General features: G+C 42.0%; 1 protein-coding gene across 1 annotated transcript; it reads left to right on the top strand.

The window, feature by feature from the left end:
* The first annotated feature begins 6,827 nt into the window (after positions 1-6,827).
* On the top strand, positions 6,828-25,661 carry sec11a (SEC11 homolog A, signal peptidase complex subunit). The gene is made up of 6 exons (XM_059946119.1): positions 6,828-7,011; positions 16,704-16,813; positions 19,386-19,535; positions 21,139-21,258; positions 25,048-25,105; positions 25,195-25,661. The coding sequence occupies exons 1-6, from the start codon at positions 6,961-6,963 to the stop codon at positions 25,243-25,245; spliced, it is 540 nt and encodes a 179-aa protein (XP_059802102.1). The 5' UTR covers positions 6,828-6,960; the 3' UTR covers positions 25,246-25,661.
* Positions 25,662-27,540: the final 1,879 nt, after the last annotated feature.

Below are 27,540 nucleotides of genomic sequence, written 5' to 3'. Positions count from 1 at the left end.
TGGGGACAGAAAATTTGTCTCATGTACCTTCTTCAAAGTTCCCTCAACCCTTTGCTTTCTAGCGTTTAATGTTTTTCACCCTGGAATAAATGAACGGGCCATTTACTCTCTCTATGTCCCTCATAATTTCATTAACTTCTATCAGATCTCCGCCCCCCCCCCCCCTAGCCTCTGATGCCCCAGAGACAGCAACCAAAATCCATGCAAACTCTCCCTCTAGTTGTGAGGGAGGGGGAGGATGCGAAGGAGGGATTGGGGGAGTGGCGTAAAAATGAGGGTTAGAGATAAGTTTCTGTAGATGCTAGAAATCTTGAGAAACACACACAAAATGCCAGAGGCAACTCAGCAGGTCAGGCAGAATCTGTGGAGATAAGTAAAGAGTTGATGTTTCGGGCTGAGTCACTTCATCAGGTCTGGAAAGGAAGGGGGCAGAAGCCAGAATGATAGGTGGGAGGAGTACATGCAGGCAGGTAATAGGTGAGACCATGGGAGGGGAAAGGAAATGGATGAAAGGGAGTGATGTCAGAACCTGAGAGGGGATTGGTGGAAGAGGTAAAGGGCTGAAGGAAAAGGAAACTGACGGGAGAGGATAGTGGACCATGGAATAAAAGGAAGGAGATGGGGAACCAGAGAGAAGTGATGCGCAGGTCATGGAGGACCACCGCAATAAGGAAGAACAAAGGGGAGGGGGGGAGTGGTTACTGGAAGTTGGAGGAATTGATGTTCATGCCGACAATTTGGAGACTAACTAGATGGAACATGAGGTATTGCACCTGCAACCTGCATTTGGCCCCATTGTGGCAGTAGAGGATGCCATGAACAAACATGTCAGTGTGAAAATGGGAAGCTGAATTGAAATTGGTAGCCACCAGGAGGTCTTAGTTATGTGACTGACTGAGCAAGGATGCTTGACAAAGCAGACCCCCAATCCGCTTTGTGTTTCACCGATGTGGAGGAGGCTGCTGCAGATAAACTCACAGGTGAAGTGTCGCCTCACCTGGAAGGGCAAACTGGGGCCCTGAATGGAGGTAAGGAAGGAGGTGAAAGGGCGGGTGTGGCACTTGTCACAGTTGCAGGTTGTGGGTAAAGGTAGGAGTGTGAGTGTGGCATAGGGGTGTGGTGGGAGGGGAAGAAAACAGAATTCTCAGATTAACTCTTGTAACCACATTTGTGGTAGATGTGAATTCTGCTGTAACATTTGAAAGAAGTTTGGATTGGTAAATGGTTGAGAAAGGTATGGAAGGCTATGGTCCGTGTGCAGGGAGATGGGAATAGGTAGAAGAACAGGTGAACATGAACTGGATGAGTCAATGGGCCTGTTTCTACGCTGTAGTGCTCAGAGACTCAATACCTGCAATAACTGTTCCTGTAGAGTGCATGGGATCTTTTACATGCACCCCGGAGGGCAATTGGAGCCTTTCACTGCATTCTCTAAAGTGCAGTAGTCCTTCAGTATGGCAGCAAAATGTCCACATCCTTGGGCTTCTAAACGGGAACTTGACTATAGTCAGGATAGGAGTGCTATGACTGATATGCTGATAACATGACCATCGACAATTAAGCTGGGAATCTGTACATTCCAGTAGTATATCAACATAGACACAACAAAGTGCAGGTGTTTGAATTGGGCATAACAAGATGCTGGAGGAGCTCAGCAGCCCAGGTGGACAGAAGTGGACAGCCAACATTGGGGGTTGAGACACTTTATCTGGATGCCTGTTGCGCTCCCTTTGAACTCACCCAGTTCACTGGAACATTTAATATACTAAATTGTTTTCTTGCTGTCACATATACCAAGGCACAGTGGAAGAAGGTTGTTTTGCAGATCACTTCACCACAACAGTACACTGAGTAGAAAGGAAAACAAGAATGCAGAATAAAAGGTTATAGTTTGTGCCGTGCAGCAAGACACAACAAGGTAGATTATGAGTTCAAGAATCCATTTTATCATACTAACAAAACATTTGATAGTTTTATAAAAGCAGGATAGAAGCTATCCTTAAGGTTGATGGCATGTGCTTTCAGGTTTTTGGGGGGGGAGAAGAGCGAATCACTGTGATCATGCTCGCTACTTCACTGAAGCAATGAAAGGAGCAGATGCCGTACGTAGAGGGGCAGCCGGTTCCCGTGAACCACTTACTGAGCTGTGCTCACAGCTCTCTGCAGGCCCTTGTGGTTGCAGGCAGAACAGTTACCTACCAAGCCATGATGCATCTAGTGTGTAATGTGCAAAAAAGGTGAAATAAGAGTGTTTCTGAGTATTAATCACCAATTTACCATGAACATACAGAAACATAATACATTAGCACATGATAAATTTGCTCAGTGATGGAGTTGCACATGAAGTCATGATTTTCCACCCCACAATCTATGCAATGACTTTGCAACGACTGGTCACTGTAACCAAAATGGTTGATTGCTGTGTGCATAGAAGATGTAGTTATGAAGGAGGCAAGACAGCGGCTATACTTTATTTGGAATTTGAAGAGGTTTGGCATGTCAACAAATACACTCCAAAACTTCTATATATGAGCATGGAGAGCATTCTGACAGGCTGCATCACTGTCTAGTATGGAGGGGGGGGGGGGGCTACTGCACAGGACCAAAAGAAGCTGCAGAGGGTTATAAATCTAGTCAGCTCCATCTTGGGTACTAGCACACAAAGTACCCAGGACACCTTTGGGGAGCTATATCTCAGAAAGCAGCGTCCATTATTAAGGACCTCCAGCACCCAGGGCATGCCCTTTTCTCACTATTCCTATCAGGTAGGAGGTACAGAAGCCTGACGGCACACACTCAGCGATTCAGGAACAGCTTCTTCCCCTCTGCCATCCGATTCCTAAATGGACATTGAAACCTTGGACACTACCTCACTTTTTTTAATATACAGTATTTTTGTTTTTGCATGTTTTAATCAATTCAATGTACGTATACTGTAATTGATTTACTTATTTATTATTATTCTTATTTTATTATTTTTTCTCTTCACTATATGTATTGCATTGAACTGCTGCTGCTAAGTTAACAAATTTTATGTCACATGCCGGTGATAATAAACCTGATTCTGGTTCTGAAAAGGGAAAATAAGAGTGAAATTTGTATACTGTATTGACATTATTACTTTACAGTAATACCACCATATAAAAATACCTTTCAAACACAGCGGCAATAGTGTGTATCTGTGAATGGATTTTGTTTTGTTGTCATTTTTGATGGAAAGTGAGATGAATCTGTTTATTTATTGTTGAGATACGGTGCAGAACAGGCTCTTATGCCCCTTCAGGCGGCACCACCCAGCAAACCTCCTCTTTAACCCTAGCTGAATTGGAGGCAATTAACCTACCAACTGGTACGCTTTGGACTGTGGGAGGAAGCTGGAGTACCCGGACGAAACCCACAGGTACAAAGTCCTTAAGGGCAGTGGTGGGAACTGAACCGATGTCGCCAGTGCTGTAAGGCGTTGTGTTACCAACATTTGGAACACAATCAGCAGCAAGGGGTATGAAAACTCAACTTTTACAGCTTACGCGATGTGTTCTGCTTTGCAAACAAAACCTCTTTTGGTGTACTGTGTCTAATGCTTGGTAGGCTGAGCTACAAATTGTTTGTGCAGGGTGTTGAATATTTTTCAGGTTGTGAGGCAGCACCTTAAATCTGTTGAAGAATGAGATGGCTGTTCCTTTGTTTAGTTCCCTCAGGTTTACACTCCTGTATGTGTGTTATCCTGCTGTGTTGAAAGAGAAACTTAAAAAAAAATCTGCCTCTCCCCATTTACGCTGTACACCCTCCAAATCAGCAGGAGCATAGCTGGAGCTGTATCACTGAAGGTGCAGTGAATCTCTGATTAGCAACTACCTGAAATCCCAAATTCAGAAATCCCAAAGCGTTGCTATCCAGCTCATAAGTGTTTGCTGTGCTTCCTCACAACCCACTGGGGACCGGGGATTCGGACTGCCCTGATATTCAAGTCAAATCCATTGTCTTGTATTTCACTTGGCCTCAGGGTTTTCTGTAATGGCTTTAAACTCGCTCTACTGCAACCTTTATTACAATGCAACACCTGGAGGCCTCCCTTGGTTGGAGTCGACTGTGGATGCTGCTTCCCAGCTTTGTACACGATACGCAAGCCAGGGCAGTACGATATTGGGGAGCTAGCCCATGCAGCTGCTAATCCAAAGGGACGGCAGAGGCTGATGCAGTTTGGCATCAGCTGCGTCACAGGAGTTGCCAGGCAGCGTTGAGCTCAACCGTGGACTGCCTTGGGGATTCCAGCTCCGGATTTTTCCTCGGGGTTTACTCCCAAAGCCTTTGCTGTGAGCAGCGGACATTTCCTTCTCCTCGACGAGGTGCCGACCTTGGCCATCTGCCCGAAGCGACTGGTTTTAAGTTGCCGCTTCTCCTGTCAGTAGGAACAGTTCCTCTGGACTTAGTAGCTAAGCCACACATGAAAGCCAGAAGCTGGGCTTGGTTGTCAGAAGCTACTTGAGGCGCAGCAACTGGACCGTTTAATAGGTGCTGGGAGCTTGGCCCCATTACCATCCCTGGCTATAACAAACTGAAGGAACCAAATGAAAAGTCTAAAAATTAAATTGTTTTGGTATTTAACTGGAAAGTCCAATAGACTGACCCCACTGAATCCTGCATATGCTGGTTAATCAGTGTTTTACATCTACCCCCTTATTCACAGTGTTCTATGAAAGTTATGAGTACAATACCTAAAGCTGAATATGTACACAGTAGTTGTTAGTTTACATCTAAGCCATATGGAGAAAAGATGTTTAGGGGCTGATCGGTGGTGGAATTCATTCTGGCTGATCTCTGTAAAAGTTGTAACAAACAAACTGCTGGGGTGGGGGGGAGTTTAGCAAGTCAAACACCATAGGGTGCAGGGTCTCGACCCAAAACATCAACAATTCCTCCTCCCCCCCCCCCCCCCCCGTCTCCAAAAGGACGTGGTTTAGTCCATGCTGTTCCTCCAGCTGATTATTTGCTGAACCAGGTTCCAGCAACTGAAGTCTCTAGTATTTCTCTGCAAGGGCTGTGTTGCAATTGCAAGTAAACTTGACAAAAGTAAACTTACTGAAGGACAAAACCAGCCTCCACTATTTTTCCATGTTGTTATATCAGTATTAGGATTGTGTGTGTGTGTGCATGTGCGCGTATGTATAAATAAATAGATAGATAAATAACCAGGGTCCCAGTGGCAAGGGAGATCCCAGGACAACCAGCCCTACAACTTGGCTGCAGGAGGCCGCCGGGTCCTTGGTCTGTTAAGGTCCGCCTGTTGCGCACCACCAGCGCATTGCTTTTTTGTCAGGGTGTGCTCCCTTAGCCTTGTCTCAACAGACTTACCACAAGGCTGTGGGGCTATTTACCCATAGCTGGGATAGTGGTTGACGGGCACACAGTGGTGAGCCTGCACGCCACATCTCTGGGGCAAATGGGACTGATGAGAACATCCCACAGCAATGGAGAAATGCAAACATCGTTGTCATTTATAAGAACAAGGGTGACAAGGCCATCTGCGGCAATAGTAGGGGAATATCACTCCTTCCTTTTGCTGGAAAGGTCCTGGCTGAGGTGTTGCTTCAGAGGCTCATCAGCAACATCACCGAGTCAATGCTGCCTGAATCGCAGTGTGGATTTAGGAAGAACAGGAGCACGATCGACATGATCTTCACAGCTCGGCAGCTTCAGGGAAAGTGCCAGGAGCAACATCAGGACCTGTTTATGGCCTTTGTCGACCTCTCCAAAGCATTCGACACTGTGCAAAGAGAGCTCTTATGGGATGTCCTCCTCAGGTTTGGCTGTCCCAATAAATTTGTTAACATCCTCCACCAGTTCCACAATGGGATGACTGCTCGGGTGACCATAGGAGGACAAGAGTCTGAGCCCTTCTTTGTACGCACAGGGGTGTGTGCTAGCACCGGTGCTCTTTTAACATCTTTCTCCTGTGTGTTACCAAGCTTCTCCACAATGAGACTGAAGACAGCAGCGGTGTGGCAGTGGACGTCAGATTAGATGGCAACCTCTTTGACATCAGGAGGCTCCACGCAACCACCAAACTCCGTAGAGAACGGGTCCCAGAGCTGCAGTGTGCAGATGACTGTGCTCTTCATTTTCAATCTTTTTTATTGATTTAAAAAAAGTTATATGAATAGATACAAATCTGAGGAGAAGTTATATCAAATACATAATACAATAAACGTACAAACAAGGAAAGGGATATACACTGTCAAAATCATGTATAATATTAGGCAAATATTAGGAATAAAAAAACCAACTAAACTAACGAAAAAAAGGACTGGGCAGTCCATTTGAGGATAAAAGTACAGAAAAAAGAAAACCTCCTTCTGGTCAGATCTGAAACTTTGCGGAGGGAGAAGTGGGCAAGCTATGTTGACGCCAGAATATGTAGCAACACTTAGCTGCCCCAGCACATCCTTCAATTGTGTTGGTTTTAAAAGCAAACGACACATTTCATTCTATGCTTCTATCTACATGTGATTAATAAATACATTTAGTCTCTAATCTAAAACTAAGGAGGGGTGGGGTGGGTTGTGGTAAAGAATGCCAGTAGTGAAAGGAGATAATGAATGTAACATGGGGGGAACCAATGCCCCAAGGAGAGTAAACTAAGTTATTAACCAATAACTCCTGGTTAATTAACAGGATGTAGCCACTGAGCCGACAGGGAGGAAAGCATTGCCTGCCATTGTTCGCTGTTGTGGACATCCCGGCCGAGAGGGGGCGCCCGTCTAAGTTCCTTGAGGGAAGCGCGCCAGCTTTGGCCCCGCCCTCGCGCTTTGTCCGTTGGCGGCTGCGAATAAAGTTGTGTTTGAAGCAGGGCGACTTCCGGTGTGGCGCGGGGCCGAGTCCGCTTCTGGTGCGATTGGCCGGCGGGAGGAAGCGCCGGGCACCGAGAGAGACGCCCGACGGGGACACGGAGCACTCGGCATCATGCTGTCGCTGGATTTCCTCAACGATGTGCGGCGAATGAATAAGCGGCAGGTCAGCGGGTCCACCCTCTCCTTCAGGAGCAACCCCCCCCCCCCACCACCCTAGAGTATCGGTTCCCTCTCCCCGGGGCATCGGTCCCCCCATGGTACATCAGCCCTTTTACCCCCCGGGCGGCGGATTCCGCCCGTACTCCCTGGTTCCTCCCCACACACACACGCTCGGCTGTTTTGCCCCCACCCCACGTTTGGTGATTCCCTCTCCCGTTCTGTGAGCTGCTTTCGGATGCACCATCACAATTTTGGGGAAAGTGGAAGGAGGGCGCCGCTGTGATCCGGTTACGGGAGCCTGAGTGTTCGCAGAGCCCAGCAATGTGGACTGGGTGTCTCCATCTGGAAAGCCTTTTCGCCACGTTTGGTAACTTAACGTACAAAATGGGCGGGCGTTCAACTGTACTTGAGAATCAAAGCTGCGTTGTGACCTTAATCCATATCTCTGCTTGTTCCGCGCAGTTTTCTGTTCCTTGGTTTAGGACACGTCATTAATAGGAGTGGGCTCCAGTTGCACTCACTTTTTCTTCAAACCTTGCAGGACTGGCTAATGTCATTTCCTGTACACAGTGTAAGGAAAACGAAATAATTGTTACTCCGGATCCGATGCAACACAAAAAAAAACACAAAATAATAAACACATAATAAATGTGAATTCATATATAAATACATAAAGTTATGCTAGGCTGTACATATGATGACTTGGGAAATAATATAGAGGTGGAGATGTTGATCAGCCTTACTGCTTGGGAAAAGTAACTGTTTCTGAGTGTGGTAGTTTTAGTGTGTATGCTAAGTAGTCTCCTCCCTGTTTGGAGTGAGCTACTGGCCTTTTTCTAGTACTTTTCTGGATATATGTAATTGATGGGTAGTCTGGTATCAGTGATGTTTTGGGCAGTTTTCGCTGCCCATTGTAGAACTTGCCTGTGAGCTCCAGTGCAGTTTCTACACCCAGTAGCAATGCAGCTTGTCAGCTTGCTCTAATGCACATCTATAGAATGATGTGAGTATGGATGTGCAAAGTCCAGCTCTCTTCAGCCTCCTCGGAAAGTAGAGACGGTGAGCTTTCCTGATTGGGTATAACGTGTTCTGGGACAACGAGAGGTTGTGTGGATGTGCAACTCCCTGGAGTTTGAAACCGCTTGCAGTTTCCACTGCTGTGCCAGCAATGTAAAATGGAGTGTGAGTGATGTGAGTCAATAACCATCTCCTTTGTAACAGTTTCTTCCCCCAAGCTATCAGACTCCTCAATACCCAGAGCCTGGACTGACACCTTACTGCCCTATTGTCCTGTTTATTATTTATTGTAATGCCTGCACTGTTTTGTGCACTTTATGCAGTCCTGGGTAGGTCTATAGTCTAGTGTTTTTGTACTGTGTCATGTAACACCGTGGTCCTGATAAAACGTTGCCTCATTTTTACTATGGACTGTACCAGCAGATATGGTCGATATGACAATAAAAGTGAGTTGACTTTAAGGAAGAGGCTATTTGCCTGGCACCCATCCTCGAGCTCTTTCGCATCCTCTGTAAGCTGACTCATTGTTTTTGGTGATGACCTTACCACTTGTCGTGTCATCAGTGAGCTTGACGATGTGATTACTGGGGTATTTGTCCATGCCGTCATGTGTGAGCAACCTGTATAGCAATGGACTCAGCACACAGCCCCTGGGGGAGGTGGTGGGGGGCACCCGGTTTGAGGATGATGGGTTGGGTGGAGTAGTTGTGCATCCTATCTGGTCTGATGCTTAGAAAGTCCAACACCCCGTTGCACACTGGTGTATTCAGACCAAAGGGTAGGAGTTCATTCACCAAGGTCTGTGGAACAATATTGTTCAAAGCTGAACTGAAATCTGGAAACAGCATTCTGACATGTGTCCTTGTTTTCTAGGTGTGTCAGAGCCGGGTGCATGACAGATGCTATGACATCTGTTGTAGAGTGATTCTGTTGGTGAGAGTCCAATGTGGCAGGAATGGAGATTTTGATGTGTGCCATTACCAGTCGTTCAAAACACTTCATGATGATTGGTATCAGTGCTTAGTGCTTCCGGATGGTAGTTGTTTAGTTCTGCAGCTAAAGAGTTCTTTGGTACAGCAATGATGGCTGATTTAAAGCTTTTGCAGCAGCGCCTTGGATGAGTGAAGTGTTTAAGATGTCCGTGACGATGTCAGTGAGTTGATGTGTACACTTCCTGAATACTCAGCGTAGGATGTTGTTTATCCCCCAGTTGCTTTATGGGTGTTGACTATCTGCAGAGTCCTTCTGTCTGCTGCTGTTAGGCAGTGGCTGCTCACCTGGGGGGGGGGGGGGGCGGGTAGCTTTTGTGGCTGACATTGTGTTGCACTGCCTTGAAGTATGTATAAAAGTTGTTTAGAACATCAGGGAGGGAGGTGTCAATGGTATGGTCGACATTGTTTCTGTTGGATAGTCAGGAACATTCTTGATGCCAAGCAACATACACGGGAGTTGTTATCAGACAGGTCTTCCTGAATTTTTTGTGCTTGGATGGTATTTGCCCTCTTGGTGTCTAAGATGAGATTTCTCCTGGCTGCTCTGAGAGCTGTTGTGTCACTGGACTTGATGGCAACATCCCATGCTTTGAGTAGGGAGTGCACCTAAGCATTCAGCCTGAGCTTCTGGTTCGGCCATAAGATAACCTTTAAGGTACACACTTATATAGCCAGTGACTGATAATGAGGCATATTCCTTTAGGTCTGTGCCGTGCAGTTTGTGCTGGCCTCCTTGAACATCTGCCAGTGAACCCGTTCAAAACAGTCCAGGAGCACAGAGATTGTCACGTTAGGCCATACAGTGATGGTCCACTTGACTGGTTTCTCCATTTTCAGCTGGGGTCGGCATTATGGAGATGCAGTCACTGGGGCCAGTTGAGAGCATGGGATGGTTTTGTAAGTGCCATGTCAGTTTGTATAAACATGGTCCAGTCTTATCCCCTACTGGCCATGGTGATGTGTCGGTGGAATTTTGGTAAAACGTACTGCAGGTTGACGTGATTGAAGTCCGCCCAGATGCTTGTAAACTCCCTTAGCAGCATTTAATTGTAAGATGCTCGACTTCCCCAGATCATTGACTGCTGACTACAGATGAGTTTGTGCACCAATCTTTGTTCATTTACACACAGATTCCACCTTTGGATTTCCCTTGGAGATTCTGTCTTTGCAGAACAGCATCATGTCTTCGAGTTGAAATACCAAGTTGGGCATGTTGTTTAACCACGTTTTGGTGAAAACCAGAATCCAGCAGTTTCTCATCTGTACCTCTCACAAATTTATCTCAAATTTAATTCATTGTAATTTATAGTTTTTATTATGTTTTGCAATGTACTGCTGCCACAAAACAATTTTCACGACATGTGCCAGTGATATTAAACCTGATTCAGTAACACACACACAAACTGCTGGAGGAACTCAGCAGGCCAACATAAGTTTTGCCTTCTGAATTTCTCCAGCATTTTGTGTGTGTTGCTTGGATTTCCAGCATCTGCAGATTTTCTCATGTTTCTGATTCAGTAAGGCCATGTTGCCCCCCCCCCCCCCAGTATTTCAGTGTAACTCTCTCAGAACTCCTCAAGTCTTCTAGTTTAAATGCTTAAACTATATTTAATGACTCCTTCTCCATAGCTCTTTGGGGGAAAGAAATCAAAAGAATTCCTCGGAGAATGTATTTCTCCACATCTGTTTGAAATGGGAGCTCACTAAATTGTGCCCCTTATTCTAGATATCCACAAGAGGAAATATCCTCTGTTTCCATCCTGTCAATCTTGCTGAGAGGTTTTTATTTCACTAAGAATCTTCTTTATTCCTATGATTTCTTCAATCTTTTTTATGCCAAGCTCTTAATGCTACAAATCAACCCAGTGAACCTTATTAGCACTCCTGCTATGAAAGTGTAATGTCCATTAAATATGGAGACCAGGACTGACGTGATTTCACCAGGGCCCTGTAACATTGCACCAGAACCTCTACCATCCTCTTGCTATATCTAGCTCTTTGGACTTGGATGTACCAGGACCCCAGAACCCTCTCTGTTGGAACATTTTGTTGTCTTGGTTGAATACTACTTTACCTTTTCCTCCTCCTTTCTAGATTGCATAACTTCATATTTTCCCACATTGCATTCTGTCTTCAAAATTCTTGACCCCTCATATAACTCATGAGTACTCCTTCGCAAGCACTTTATGTACTTTGCGCAACCTGCTAACTTACCATTCTTGGTATTGTCTGCTCAGTTAGCAGCAATGCAGTCAGTCCCTTCATCCAAGTCATTAATATAGATAATAAGTAGTTGGAATAATCCCTTAATTATCTAAATTCTAAGGTAATTTGAAGGATTTTTAAAGTTTCGACCTTTTTCATTCAGCCAACTTTCTAGCCAGGTTTTAAAAAAAGACTTTTTTTTACCCTCAACCCAAAATTTTATGAGAGTTTACCAAATACTTTTGGAATCCAAATAGCTTATAATATATTGGATATTTTATTGTCTGATAACTTAATTGTTTCTTAAATTTCTATCAAGTCCTTATGATACAACCGTCCTATACAAGTCCAGGTTGGTTTAACAGATGAACTAGAATTTTTCAATTCCTTTTACCATAATAATGGAGTCCAATAATTTTCTGGCAAATCATCAGAGCATGGTTCCTATTTTTAAACAGCAACATGACATGCATTTTTTCACTCAAAAGAACCTTAGTTCATGAGAATATTGGAAAAAGTTCATGAGAATATTGGAAAATTACAATTAGAATATTTGACCGTTTTCACCCACTTTGTTTTAAGGTAGAATTTATATGGCCTGAGAATGTCATTATTTCCATCCTTGTTCTTTCAGTAATCTCACTCCCTGCACTACTTGGGATGCCATCCCTAGTGTCTGCTATTAATCCTGCTGTAGTGATCTTGCAGCCTGTTAATAATTTCCTTGTGTTCATTTCAATATTGGCATCATACATCACTCCTACCTTTTTATTCTCTTTCATGGCTCTTCTGTTGCCATTTGCTTTGAACAGGATCTACACCATTAGTTGTATTTTGCAGCAGCAGTTTAATTCTTTCATTTCTAATATTCTGCAGCTTCTTTTTGGTAACTACAACACTTTCTCCTGGGGGTGCGGGGGGGGAGGGGGGAGATGTAAACAGTTCCTGTACAACAGTAAACTTTTTTCCAGCACTGTTCACACCTCCACTGATATTTTATTCATCAGTCATTTACCTAGTTTACCTTAAGCTGCTTGGCATTTCCTCCTTTCAAATTCAATGACACATATCGGGTAAATACTCATGCACCATTCAGCTTTTGACCAAATCTGCTTCATTATAAAATACAAAACTATGTAGCCCAATCCTGAACGGTCCCAGACTATATCGTAGGAAGATAAAGAGACTTAAGGAATTTGCTATCTTTCAAACATGAGTTAGTCTGGTTGTTGCATTCGTTGGGGCAGATCTTTTGCCTAAATGCTAGTGCTAATCTTTGACGTCTCCAGGCATTCCAGTGGAAGTGCTGCTGTTGCTTTAAGTCAGCAGTAGTAGCCTCATGCCCTAGCTCTTGGAGACTAAAGAGAGAGCTGTCTACCATAAGCTTCATAGCTGTCATGTTGGAAAATCTGCTCGTGGCCCATTGATTAGATCTATTGCTGGCAAAGTGTTAAAGTGAGTGGGAGATGGCAGTTCCCTTAGAGGAAAAGTTTTTAATTTAAGTTGCTTTCAAAATTTTTAATGTTGCAAGTTGACTAACTGAAAAGCCTCGCCCGACATTGACCACACCAGAGGGATGCGAGTGGATGTGCTCTGAGCCTTGTCAAACAAATGAAGTCAGGTAGCCAATAATTCTGTTGTAAATTCCTGTATATGTATATTCTGTCATTTCCTCTTGGCAGCAAACCAGTGCACTACTCTCCTCATTCTGATTTCCTGTTTAATTGTACTTGCAAATTCTCCACTATTTGATTATCTCTCATTGTATTCTCATCAATGATGTGGGAGCATAAGAACATAAGAAATAGGAGCAGGAGTAGGCCATCCAGCCCATTGAGCCTGCCCCACCATTCAATAAGATCATGGCTGAGCTGTCTGTAAATTCAGCACCATCTGCCTGCCTTTTTCCTATAACCCTTAATTCCCCTAATATGTACAAATCTGGCTAACTATCTTAAATATATTTAGTGAAGAAGCCTCAACTGCTTCCCTGGGCAGATAATTCTACAGATTCACCACTCTGGGGGAAAAACTTATTTCTCATCTCCATCCTAAATCTTCTCCCTTGAATCTTGAGGCAATGTCCCTTTGAATGTCATCTTGAATAACCAAAGGTTCTCCAGCTACTTCCTGATCTTCCAGGAAAATCTTTTCCCGACTAATTGTCCTCTACAAGATCTCCTTTGAGTTATGAATCATGCTTACTATAAAACAATGCGAGTGTTCATTGTCAGAATGATCTCTCATTCTTGCTGCAGAGAAGCAGCATAGCAGTTAGTACAACATTTAACAACAGTTGTAAAATCAGTTGGGGTTCGATTCCCGCTGCTGTCTGTAAGGAAGTTTGTACATTCTCCCGTGACCACATGGGTTTCTTCTAGGAGGTCTACTTTCCTCCCTCAGTTCAAAGGCATATTGTAGTGAGTTGTGGGCATGCAGTGATGGTGCCAGAAGGGAGGTAGCACTTGCCCAGCGCAATACTTACCGATTTGATTTGATGCAAAATGACACATTTTGCTGTATGTGACAAATAAAGCTAATCTTTAATCTTTCTTTTCAGTGATTTGTCATCATTGATGAAATGCAACCTGTTTTTTGAACACCAAAAGAAACCAGATTTGTAACTTGTTGATGTTATAATCTGTTTCCGGTGTTATGTTCCTATGAAATTGGTTGGTTTTGCTTCCAGTTATCAAAGTTGCTTAATTGAATTCTGATGTGCAGTTGCTTCTTTCATGTATGCAAACCCGATGACAACACAAACTAACAGATACTCACCGTCCTCCACCTTTTCAAAAGCAAACCCTTCTGGTTACTCTCAATTTGCAGGTAAAAATTTCTTTAGCTTGAGTTAGTGTTATTGTTTGAATGTCGTAAGTTCATGCAGCCTGGAAACATGTCCGTAGGCACATCAGTCAGGAACCTAGATAACCTAATCCGATCCTTGTCCCATTATATTCTCCTCACGTTATCATCAGCTCTCTCCAGACTCCATCAGTCACTTACATACTGGGGCAGTTTAGTACATCTGTGTAACCTACCAACCCATGTGACTTTGGGATTCAGGAGGAAGCCTGGATTATTTCACAATTGCAGAATCCAGACTGCACTCCCAGAGGCCAGGATTGCCCTGTGAGGCAGCAGCTCTAATAGTTATGCCACTGTATCTGAAGTGAGGCGGTTGCTTTCCAAACCCATTGGCCAAATACTTCATGGGGGTGGGTGACAATCAGAGCGAATTGAACCTCAAGTAGGCTGACAGTTCAGGATTTTGCATATCTACTTCAGTAGCTCAGACTCTCTGGGCCACAGGTCAAGCCAGTGGGAAATGACTGATATATGTATCTGACACTTCTAATAGAAATGTTTTAAAATTTTTAAAACCTTGTTCTTTTCTGCATCATTAGCAAGAGGTATCCACAAAGGAGGGATTATGCACATGTTAAAGGTTATAGAAACTACTTTATTAGAGCTATATAGAAAATAAAATGAAGAAAGGATTCTTAAGGTACAGAAGGAAGCAAAATAATAATACTTGTTAACCAATTAACGAGCTGCTGTTTATAATGCTGGAGAGTACCTTGGGGGTCTGACAGGCATACAGTACTACGTTGGTAGACTTCTCTCTATCTCCGAGCTCCAGGTGCAATCCAAACTAAGGAAAGATAGAAATCTGAGCTAAAAACATGCCCCCTTTTTTATACCCTTCTCAAATCTACACGTTTTACCCCTTTTCCATCTCCAAGTGATACAAACCTGTATCACATATCTTTTGCAACCGTCGGTCTAAACACATAACTCAGAGACTGAGACAGCAGTCTGCAAGAAGAAAAATGTTCAATGCTATCACCACTTTCCAATCTGATACCATTTTATCCTGCAGCCACCATTTTGCATAACACACTAGTGCACCTATACAATGGAGAAATCTTAACTAATTTGACAGCTTCCTCACAATATTCTTCATGTTATGTCTCCATTTTTCTTATTATTTCGGGTTTAAGATGAGTAATGTTTATGCCAAGCTACATAGAAGATAGTGAGCTTTTGTATTGATTTACAATTACACAACTTGCTAGGCCACGTCAGAGATTCTGAACCAAGTTTATTTTGTGATTTCAGTCATATGGAGATCAGGCAAGACAAGGCTGGAATCCTTCAAATCTTGTTGTAAGTGAAAGAATAGCTGCTTTAGGGCCTGATGAAGGATCTCAGCCTGAAACATCAACTGTTTATTCATTTCCATAGATGCTGCCTGCATCTTTATAAAGATCTTTATCTTTAATAATATCAATTGCATCATTGCATAACCAAAAAACTGCAGTATATGATCCAGTTAAACACATTGAGAAGTTGTGCAATGAATGGACCCCTTTCAAACATGTGCAAAATTTCCCTGTTAATCTTACAGATAAGAATTAGCCATTAATGATTAGGCTCAAGTACATAATTCTCAGTAGTTTTTAATGGCCTAGTTAAACTTATTTGCTTAAAACCCCTTCTACTTAAAATTAAACTCAACAGGATAGCTTTCTTCAGCTCTTTGAAGATATTCATTCTTTTTTTTTCTCTGATTTTTTTCTCCTTTACTTTGATTCCTGTGTCTGATGGGGATTCCAGAATCTAGAAGGTATTGCTTGCACATTCTAATTCAGACAGTCCTTTGCATATTAAAAAAAGTTTCAGTTTGGTTGTGAAGGTGCACACGTGATCGCAAATCCCAGCTACCCTCTAGTGGGCTCTGTGAACTTGGTGGGTAGAAGCCCAGTCAACAGCCAGGTCTTGAAAACAACTGGTTCCATTTGTTCAGTACTCTGAATATCATCTGACACTTTTCAGAAGGTAAATGAATTACTGTTGCAGCTGCTGTCCTGTACCTACTGGCTGAAAGCTTGGGAAAGGTTAGAAGACAAGAGGAGCAATTGTATACTGTAGTTGTGTGTCCAAGGGCTGTTTTAAGTTCTCGCTTCCAGGTGGATGTTTAGTTTTAAGAAATGAAGTTTATATTGCAGGTTGCCGCTCAAAAGAGCAACATGTGTAATGTCATAATCTTTCATGAGTCCTGATGGAGAGTCTCAGCCCGCAGCATCCATTGTTTATTCTGCTCTATAGATGCTGATTTGCTGAAATCCTCAAGCATTTTATGTGTATTGCTCAAGATTTTCAGCATCTGAAGAACCTCTTGTGTTTATGATACTCAGATTTAATTTGGAGGACACAATTGGTTTTTTTTTCAGTTTGGGGTATTTGCTTCTTTGTATAGTAGTATGTGATGGTGACTCCCTATTAACTTGTACACACAGTGGTCTGTTGGTGGAATGAATCTTGAAGTGACTTGATGATATTGACCAGATGTGAGACCGGTGTAGCTAAAGTGCATTGTTTCTTCTTCATGGTCATACTGTTTTATAGAAAGGTAAAACTGCTGGTATTGCATGCATATTCACTGTAATCTTACCTGTGTTTAATCTTGTTGTTTCAGCTGTACTATCAGGTGTTGAATTTTGGTATGATTGTATCATCTGCACTGATGATATGGAAAGGACTGATGGTCCTCACAGGGAGTGAAAGTCCAATTGTAGTTGTACTCAGGTGAGTTACTGATCTGTTCATTTGCTTATTTTCATAGTTTCCTCAGATAGTTGTGTTTGTTAAAGGAGTGCTCTCTTTTTCTTCTCCACTCCTCTCTCGCCACCTTTGGTTCATTCCATCAAGATATCGAAATCACTTGGAAATTCTACTTTGCATATTGAATATATTGCAATATTGTATCATTTGTGGTATAAAATGTGTGGAGTTGGGGTCAGACATGATTGATTTGCTTTGAATTGTGCATTGAGGATCTATGAAATTGTTTTAGTTTAAAGACTGAAATCATTATAAGGGGAAACAAGCTGTAGTTTAGGCCATTTGGCTTCTCTTTGTTAAATATGATCATGTGTCTCTGCGCTATTTTCCTGCACTAACCCTATATCCTTTAAAATCTCATCTACCTTGAACGTACTGTGTGACTGATCTGCCATGGCTCCATTAGCTGGAGAATTCCAAAGACCCAGTGTCTTCTGGGTGATTAAATTTCTCTTCATCGCTATCCTCAAAATCTGATCCTTTTCAGAGTCTACCTCAGGTATGATGACCAATAGCATGTCTACCCTGTGAATCCCTTTAACAATAAAGTCAGATCTCCTCTTCCTTGATTCTAGAAAATATCAGCTTAGTCTCCACCTGCCTTCATAGCATTAAGCCTTCTATCCCAGGAATAAGATGTGTATCTTTGCCAAAAAAAAGAAACATAAATATGTCTCTGTCCCCCAGTCCGTTTTTGAACTGCTGACTAATGTGATGGGAATAGCTTCCTTTTATTTACCCTCTAAACCAGATCAGGCAGCATCTTGTAAACACGAGGAAATCTTCAGATGCTGGAAATTCAAACAACACACACAAAATGCTGGTGGAACACAGCAGGCCAGGCAGCATCTATAAGGAGAAGCACTGTCGACGTTTCAGGCTGAGACCTGACGAAGGGTCTCGGCCCAAAACGTCGACAGTGCCTCTCCTTATAGATGCTGCCTGGCCTGCTGTGTGTTCCATCAGCATTTTGTGAGCATCTTGTAAATATATTCACATTTTAAATGGGTTCTTTTTGCATTCTGTGATTGTTTGTATCAAGTTACATAACTCAATGCTGTGGAATGCAATGATCACTTACTACTTTTCAAAAAGTTTTCATTCATATTGGTATATAATTTTTTGAGTGTCCAGCCATTTATAATGAACTTCTGATGTGCTAGAAGAAATGGAAATAGAAGTATTTGTCATTTAGAGAGTAACAAAGTGGATGTGGCAGGAATATTCCCTCTTGTAAGCAGATTTAATGTAGGGGTTAGCACCCTGGCATCAGAAATTGTAAGTCTGAACCAGCTGCTAATCCTGGGCATTCCTGTGTAACATTGAATGGTATAGTATCTATTGACTGTTTCTTTTTGTGGATGCGGCCTTTTGTAAGCTATCTACTGTCTGTCCAAAGTTTAAAGAAAAATGTTTGCTACGTGATAAGAATGTGATTATGGTATTATATAAATGCAAGCACTTTCCCTTCATCTGAAACACATCGTTTTCTTTGTACTACATGTGTACAGAACAAATTTGTACAAATTTTAATCACTGTAGAACTCCTGAGGTATTTTCTGATGTATAGAAACATTGTAAATAATATGTACATGATTTAATCTGTTGTGCTGTTGATAATTAACAAAAATATTGAACATAGTTATTTTAATTTTAAAGGTACGATGATTTTTTTTCTGCTTTCTATAAAAAGGGTCTATATTTGCAAGATTATACCCCACCTGATAGCCAGCTTGTATTTTTGTGCAGCATTCTTTGTTATAGAATGCAGATCAATTTGAAGAATTTAGCTATCTGTGAGAATGTCCCTAAGGTTTAGTGTACAGCAGGTTTCTGATGCAATCTTCATCTCTATTGAGTGCATATACTTGGACCTTAAGCATTGAAGGAGATTGCATTATCAGTCTTTGAGGGAAGACTTTAGTGGATATTACAAATCTGGAATGAAAACTGAAGATGGTGGAAGTAATTTATAGGTCAGGCAGTGTCTGTGGAGAGAGGATTACTTTGATATTCCAAGTCACTTGAAAAAACATGTGAGCAACCTGTAATCTTAACTGTTTCCATCTACAGGTATTGCCTGACTGGAGAATAATGTGGTAATTATTAATTGCCTTTTGATTTAGCAAATAAAATGATTGCATTGAAAATAATTTCCTTCTGAAAATTAACATATCAAATTTGAATAAATTGCTATCTAAATTATCTAAGTTGTAGAATTTTATCCCAAAATTTTAATGTAAAACATTGCAATTAAATTTCGTATGAACCAAAGATCATGACCTCTGTAATTTAGTGATGTCTACCAGACATGAATAGTCACCTGGTTGTATTGTGGTTGACTATGATAACGAGCACTGCTGAATAGTTAGCTCACTGTGTGAGTAAGATGCCAGAGGCCTGATGGCATGATTGGAAATGCACCTCTCTTTTAAACTAATGATAGTTGAGATGGAATGTTTGTATTGATTTTTATGCCAATACACTTCCCTTTCTGAAAGAGCTGGGTTTACTTTGATCTCTTGATTTATTTCAGTGGGAGTATGGAACCTGCATTCCATCGAGGGGATCTTCTATTCCTGACAAATCGAGTCGAGGATCCCATTAGAGTTGGTGAAATTGTTGTCTTCAGAATTGAGGGACGAGAAATTCCAATAGTACACAGAGTACTGAAAATTCATGAGAAGTAAGTGGCCCAAAGCCAGGAAACCAGATTGTTTAAAATGTCTGTAACCCTTTTTTGTAAAGTGAGCTCCCTTGTGGTAAGATGGAAATCTTATTTCTCTTTCTACTGGGTAATGTGCAAACTCTGATTTGAAATGCTTTGCTCCTTTCTTCAATCTCCTACCTTTTCCCAAGAACAAAGAGAATCATAGGAAGTGCTGACAATAAAGATCCTCCTTATTTTTGGCTTTACCTTGCCTATAAGCAACTTGTTTTCCCTTCCCTTTTCCCGCTCTAGAATCACAACCAAGTTCATTACTACTAACAGAAGTTGTGATATTTGTTTTGTGGCAGTGATGCAAAAAAATTACTATATGTTACAAAAATAAATAAATAGTGCAAAAGCTGAATAGCAAAGTAGTGTTCAGAACTCTGATGTTGGAGGAGAAAAGGCTGTTCTTAAAACATTCTTGAGTTTGAGTCTTCAGGCTTCTGTTCCTCCTCCCTAAGGCAAAGAGTACATGTCCCGGATGGTGAGGGTCTTTAATGATAGGTGCTGCCTTCTGGAGGCTTCACCTCTTTATGAACCCTCCTCAATGGCAGTGAGGGTTGTGGCCACGGTGGAGCTGCCTGCATCTACAACGCTCTGTAGCTTCATTCGGTTCTGTGCATTGGAGCCTCCACACCAGGCTGTGTATCGGCCAGTTAAAATGCTCTTCACCGTACATCAGTCGAAATTTGCAAGACACTAAATTTAATTATAAATGATGAACGAGAATTTTGTTCATATAATTGCAACAGTTTTCTAACTGTTCTGAACTCCAATGAGCAGAGAAGTAGTTAAATTGAGATTATTGTCGTGTGCATAGTTAGTGAGGTACAGGTGCAATGAAATTTCAGCAGTATCACAAGCATGTAGGTACAGTCAACACACAATAGCAATTATATATAAATTATACATTTTTAAGATCAAAGGACAATCGGTGTTCTTGCAGCTATTGCATGTACTCTTGCTTTCCTAGAGAGGGCTGTGTATGTGTGTTTGAAAAACTGAGGGCTGTATATTGAGGTGTTTCCTGGATACATCATGGAATTTGATTAAGATTGTAAGGTTGCAGTTCAGCTTGCATACACACAGGAATTCTCTTATTCGTCACTTCTTGAAGAGGGCCATTTGCTGATGTATTCCACTCAAACCTCTAGCTAAAGTCACTGCCGTCATATGAAAGTTTGTTGTCTCTCTGTACCCTGAAGTGATGATACTGGACAAATTCATACAAATCTTTCACGTCCGCAAAAAAAAGAGCAATGCCCTGTTTGCATTTTAGCACCTAATCAACCCATCATTTTCAACCCTGCAATTTTGTGAGATGTCTGTACTTCATAAATGTCCATCTTTTGACACTGTCACCTTGAGTCGAAGCTTTGCTGCCCCAATCCCTCTTGGTTCCTCCTAAGATATTTGTTATACCCTATTGTTGATGCTTTGCACAATTAAAAGTGCTGTATACCTAAAAGCCATTGACATAGGTTGTCAAATTTAAAATTATCCTTTTATAAATTACACTCTCTAAGCTTCTACTTATTGTGAACCAAGTGCTAAAGGAATGTTCCCTCCCCTCTAGAGAAAATGGTGACATCAAGTTCCTGACGAAAGGTGACAACAACGCTGTTGATGACAGAGGCCTGTACAGGCAGGGACAACATTGGCTAGAGAAAAAAGATGTTGTGGGAAGAGCTCGTGGGTGAGTTGGACATTTTGTTTCGCATCTACATACTGAATACTGTGCTTCAGCTGGAAGGTGCTTTCCAAACTTTAGGAAATAGCTCCTGTAATGACTAAAAAGATAGTAAAATAGAACAGAAAATAAGCTGGAAGGTGCCAGGCTGTTAAAACAATTAAAGTGCCAGTCAGATTACAGGCTTCAGAAGTAAAAAGTAAGTGAGGCAAAGAGAGAGGGCTTGAGAACAGACTAGCAAGAAATGTAAAAGGAATCCAAAAATGCTCTGGGAACATGAAAAGGAAAAGACATTGATTGCTGAACCAAGCACCAAACTTACCAGGATGCCAGAGAGGCCACATGCACTAAACATCAGTAAGAGAAGTGGAGCTGAACAGAGGCCTAAATCTAAATTCTCTCTTGAAAGAAGACATGGTTGCTATACCGAGTGCATGATTTTTTACAAAGCAAACTCAGTAAAGAAACATGTAATTGAGTTTAGTGTAACACAGGAGGCAGTTCTAGTGCTTTTTTGTCTCTTAATGTCCCTCTCACAATCTGTATCCACGTTCTAATAGTGGTAGATTGGTGAAGTTACACATTCCTTGTCCTACAACCCTCCCCATCTTTTGTCTACTTAAAAGACCTCTGAGATTTACTATTTTTGTAAATTAGTTCGCTATAATTAAATCCTTAACTTGATATTCAAATCATGGGCCTTTCAATGGGTAATCCAGAATTATGGTGGTACGATAATGTAGCCGTTTTCACGGGGGTCCTGCATTTACAGACTAGAGCAGCTCTAAGTTTTACAGCCACTCACTATAATCTACCTAAACTGCCACATTCAGAAGCAAGGATAGTGTTGTTTGGAAAGATGTTCTTTTGCCGTGTTTGTTCAGAATCATTCTATTTTTTCCCCAAAGTCCGTTGATGGATTATAAATTTTGAGCAGCACACAACTTTGCTGTGACCTCAACGTTCCTGGGATAGTTGCATTAATGTATATGAAGTGTGAAATGTTTTCTTTTAGTGGTACATAGTACTGGATAAATCTTTGAAATGTGTGGCATTAACTGCTGTCCAGCCTGCATGGTACAAATGCCAGATATAATTTCACACTGTTACTGGCTGTGCCCTGTCATAATTGTATGTCAAGCAAAAGATTTATAACTAGTACTGTTAGGCAAGTGGTAGTGACAGTGGTGACGACTGGTAATTTATTTTTGGTCATGGCTGAGTGCTTGTAGTTTGAAGATTCACTGTTCTTTCTAATTAATTTATTTACCACATGTACATCGAAACGCACAGTTTTTGCACTAATGACTTGTTCCAGTTTACTCGAGACTTTTATCCATAGCACTGAAGCTAGCATCCAGCTCCACTACAAATATCTACCAACTTTTAGTTTCTATACCGGGTAGGGGAGGAACAGGGGGATGATTGCCTGATGTTTCAAGTTCAATTTTACAAGCCATTGTAATGCTATCTAATTCAATATGTATTTGCATTGGCATTTGGGTCCACTTGGAAATCTCAGTGGCGGCTTGGTAGGCTATATATCCTGCTCTAAAATCCAGTTTTAGTGAATTTCTTTTAAAAGAATTTGATGACTTTGCTAGCTTTATTTGGAGTGGTAATGATTTACAAATTGTGCTATAATAAATGTAGAGATCATCCTGTTCAGTACAAAATAGAGTGCTGTTTCATTTACATTAAAATCCCAGAACATAATGCAAATAAAGGCTTTTAGTTTTCAAATTGTCTTTGATACATATATATTAATATATTTGCTGGACCTCAGGGAATGTAGAAAATTATCGTAAAATTGCATTTTAAGCCTGACAGCTACCCATTACTAAGAATATGGATTACAAATATCCATCTGAATCATGTCAGTGGAAAAAAACCTCTGTAATTATTCTTTTTGAGGCATCATGCAGATTTGTGCAAATTGAAATTTAGCGAAGTATCTCTGAACTGGGGTTAATCGTTTTTCAATTTGTAAATACATTTTTACAGAGTACTTAAGTCCTCAGGTCTGTGGGGATATGAAAATTTGCTCATCAGTTTTCAGAATGTTTAATCCTTGGTCATCTGTGAACTCAGAAGTTGGTCCCAAGTCATTACTCCAGCCTACTTTGCACTTGTGCAGCATTTTATACTGAGCTGATGAATTTTTGCTAATATAAACTTAATGATTGAAATGAATCCCATATATTACTCTTGCACCATTACTGAAAATTATAGCATGTATTCATAAGTCTGGCTCAGACAGCAATTTCAATCCAAAATCCATTTGGGAACGCTCAGTTATATTTAAAGGAATTGTATAAAAATGAAATGAAGCTCTTTGTGGATAATGTTCCAGGTGTTGAGAATTGTAATCAGACTGAAAATAGTATTGAGCATAACTATAATGAAAACAGAGCAGCTAAAGTCCCCAATTCCACTTTATAAACAAATAAATCTAGTGTTCTGACTAACGGGTTAGCGCTTTGCTGCAGCTGTTGTCACTTTGACCCCCAGCCCATAGAGTAAACTGATACCTCTCCTTCCCTTCCCCTGCTGAAGGGCATATTAGTGCAAACTTGTATCCTGGAAACCAGGATAAAACTGCATATTGACTATCATCGGTTGCACGTGTACATAATGAATAGCAGAGTTCCTGATGGCCTGTACTTGCTGAAGTTTAGAAGAATACCTGGATGGGGGTCTCATTGAAGCCTGTCAAATATTGAAAGGCCTAAAGAGAGTGGACGTTGAGAGGATCTAATAAAGAGGGAGTCTACTACCTGAAGGCAAGGCCTCAGATTAGAAGAAATGTCTCTAAAACAAAGATGCGGAGGAATTTCTTTAGCCAGAGGTAGGCAGGTGAATCTGTGGAATTCTTTGCTGCAGATGGCTGTGGAGGCCGTGTCATGGGGTGTATTTTTGGCAGAGGTTGATAGGTTCTTTACTAATCATGGTGTTGACGGATACAGGGAGAAGGCAGCAGAATGGGGTTGAGAGGGATAATAAACCAGCACTGTGGAATGGTGGCGCAGAATCGATGGGATTCTGGCTCCTAATGGCCTTTTGTAAATGGTGGCATGATAGCACAGCAGTTAGTGTAACTATTACAGAGCCAGCAACCTGGGTTCTATTCCCACCGTAAGGATCCTGTGCACTTTTCCCATGACTGTGTAAGCTTCCTCCAGGTGATCGGGTTTTCTTCCACATGAGCTGGTAGTTTAAGTGGTCACATGGCTGTCACTGGGCTGCACAGGCACAAGGCCTGTTGCCATGTTGTCTCTAAATAAGTTCCAACATGCTGAAGCCACAACAGGAAGCACAATTTGAGGTGCAGTATTCCGAGCTGAAGTAGATTTGTTGAGTTTGTTTTTGTTTTGAAAGATATATGTGGGCCAGAGTAAAGAAAAATGTTCCAGTAGGATTTAGTTCCTTCATCTGACAGTCACTAGATTGTGTTAAAATATGTTTGTTGTAATCTAAGCTAATTCACTTACCAGGAAATTATCATTTTCCTCCACTCAAACCCACCACCTCCCCTCAATCTACCCAAACTCAGTGAGATCAGCCAAGCTTGAGTGAATTGACTGAAAAGTAAGGATGGATGACAGGATCTTACGGCCTCATTGTAATCAGTCTAAGCACTAAAGAGTCAGGTTTTCATATTTAGATCAATGAAGTTTAAAAGGGTGCATCCTTTCCCCATTAATAATTAAATTATTATAATTGGTACCTTTTGTATTTTAACTTCATATTACAGAATTGTTTCTGCCCTTAACACATTTGACCTTGTTTTTCCAGGTTTGTTCCTTATATAGGCATTGTGACCATTCTCATGAATGACTACCCAAAATTTAAGGTAACCTGAATCTTAACACATTCCTGATGCCAGTGTTTCACGGCTTTCCCTGCTTTCTCTATTTAAAAATGAATTGATTTGTTCCACAGTATGCAGTGCTCGTTCTGCTGGGTTTGTTTGTGCTGGTCCATCGAGAGTAAAGACCGGGTGGACTTGACCTGAGGATAGGAGTGGAGTTTCGCACTCAAGGCCAAAGTTCCAGATGACCAGCCGTCGTGCACTCCTGCAGCTATTCCCAGGGGTTCTGCTTCCTGACAGATGTTGATTCAGTGTTTTTAATGAAGGTCTGTACAGTAGAAACTTAAGTGATGGACAGAAAGATGCCATCTTCCACGCAAAAGCTTTTGGATTCTGCATCTCAAATTTCTATTGCAAAGTGATATTGGTGAATTTGGCAGAGAGGGGAAAGTGTAGGGGGGTGGTGGGAGGAAGGTATGGTTGGGGTGAGTGGTTTGAAATCTGATGACGTAAACCTAAGTTGTATCTCCCAGCTTGGACCTTGTATGGCCTGGCGTCACTGCTGTTCCGGTACAGATTAAAAGTGTTCCATCCTGCAGTGTTGTGTGTCAGCTCTTTGCCTACAGACGTCAGCACACCACCTCTCCTCAGTGTCACGTTTATGATCTGGTGACTGACTCGGAAGCCGGCCAGAGGGCAGTTGTTCCTGTAAGTAGGTTCACTGGCACTGGCCTGCTGGCTGTTTGTTTTCCTGATGTGCTATGTGAATCCCAACTCACACCCCAGAAACACCAACTGATTACATACCTCCTGTATCGTTGACAGGAGGTGGATCTTGTAACTCCACAAAGAATTCATCGAGTTCATACCTGATCTAATAATCCAGCATCATTTTCCAGCTCCATCTCTTCTGGGTGAATTTCAGTGGAGGGAAAGGGAGTAGGCAGCCAGTGCAGAGTATTTCAATAAGTATATCGCTCTGGGTAGGAAGGACAAGGGGGAAGCCACAGCAATCGGGTCTATGGCACTGAGTCCGGTTCTGTGGTACCGAAGGGAAGAGGGGTAAAGACAAGTACAGTAGTGATAGGGGATTCCTTAACTGTAGGAGCAGAAAGCAGATTCTGTGGACATGTAAGAGACACCCGGGTGGTATGACATCTCCCAGGTGCCGGGGTCAGGGGTGTCTCAGATCAGGTCCATGGCACTCTAAAAGGGAGAGTGAACACCTAAAAGTCATACAGAGTGGTACCAATGACTTGGGTAGAAAAGGGAGGAGATCTTGAAGAGAGCGTATTGGGAGTTAGGCAGAAACCTGAAAAGCAGGAGCTCCAGGGTAGTAATCTCTGGATTGCTGATTGTGCCATGAGCCAGTGAAGGTAAGAATAAGATGATTTTGCAGATGAATGTATGACTGAAGAATTGGTGTAGGGGTTCAGGGTTTCAGATTTCTGGATGATTGAGATCTTTTCTGGGGAAAGTATGACCTATACAAAAAGGATAGGTTACACTTGAACCCAAAGGGTACCAATGTCCTTGCAGGTAGGTTTGCTGAGCTGTTGGGCTTGGTCTAAACTAATTTGGCAGGGGGGTAGGAGCTGGAATGATAGAGCAGAGAATGGAGCAGTTTGTATACAACTGAATGCAGTGTGTGGTGAGACTGAGAAGAAAAAATTGCAATCAGTGGGATGAGTTGAAATGTCACGAGGGCCAAAATCAAAAGGTTGATGGATACAGGACAGAAGTTTTTGTATTCAAATACAGTATACAGAATAAGGTAGATGATCTTGTAGCATAGTTCAAAATTGGCAGTTATGATGTGGGCATCTCTGCATTGTGGCTGAAGGAAGATCATAGTTGGAAACTTGACATCCAAGGACACACATTGTATGGACAGGCAGGTAGGCAGAGGGGTGAGAGTGGATATTGGAGCACTGGATAATGAAGCTGGACAGGTATTGATGGGGCAAAGAAATGGCAGATGAAAGTAATAAATAGTCTTTCATCTGTCTTTGGTGAGAAAGATAATAGCAGAATACCAGAACTGCAAGATTGTCAGGGGCAGAAGTGACTGTCATTGCTATTACTAAGGAGAAGGTGCTTGGGAAGCTGAAAAGCCTGAAGGTCAGTAACCACCTGGACCAGATACCAGTGTTCTGAAAGCGGTAATTGAAGAGATTTTTGACACATTAGTAATCTTTCAAGAATCAGATTCTGGAATGGTTCCTGAGGAATGGAATGTTGCAAATGTCAAGCCACTCTAAGAAGGGAGGTAGGGAGACAGAATAACGGAAATTCTAGGCCAGCTAGCCTGGCTTCAGTGGCTGGAAAGATGTTGGAGTCTATTATTAAGGATGACATTTCGGGGTACTTGGAGTCACACGATTTTCTGAAGTGGAAATCTTGAGTGACAAGTCTGTTGGAATTCTTTGAGGAAATAACAGGCAGGATAGAAAAAGGAGAGTTAGTGGATTTGTTTA

This window comes from Hypanus sabinus, chromosome 21 (genome assembly GCF_030144855.1).
Source record: "Hypanus sabinus isolate sHypSab1 chromosome 21, sHypSab1.hap1, whole genome shotgun sequence".
Lineage (NCBI taxonomy): Eukaryota > Metazoa > Chordata > Chondrichthyes > Myliobatiformes > Dasyatidae > Hypanus > Hypanus sabinus.
Note: the sequence above shows the minus strand (reverse complement) of the source record. Positions and strands in the feature narration are given on the sequence as shown.

What these genes read in the sequence shown, in the direction of transcription:
- sec11a (XM_059946119.1), top strand. Translation starts at nt 6,961, where the DNA reads ATGCTGTCGCTGGATTTCCTCAACGATGTGCGGCGAATGAATAAGCGG. An exon ending in GTACTGAAAATTCATGAGAA is followed by an intron (nt 19,536 to 21,138) that starts GTAAGTGGCCCA and finishes CCTCCCCTCTAG; the next exon opens with AGAAAATGGTGACATCAAGT. An exon ending in ATGACTACCCAAAATTTAAG is followed by an intron (nt 25,106 to 25,194) that starts GTAACCTGAATC and finishes TTTGTTCCACAG; the next exon opens with TATGCAGTGCTCGTTCTGCT.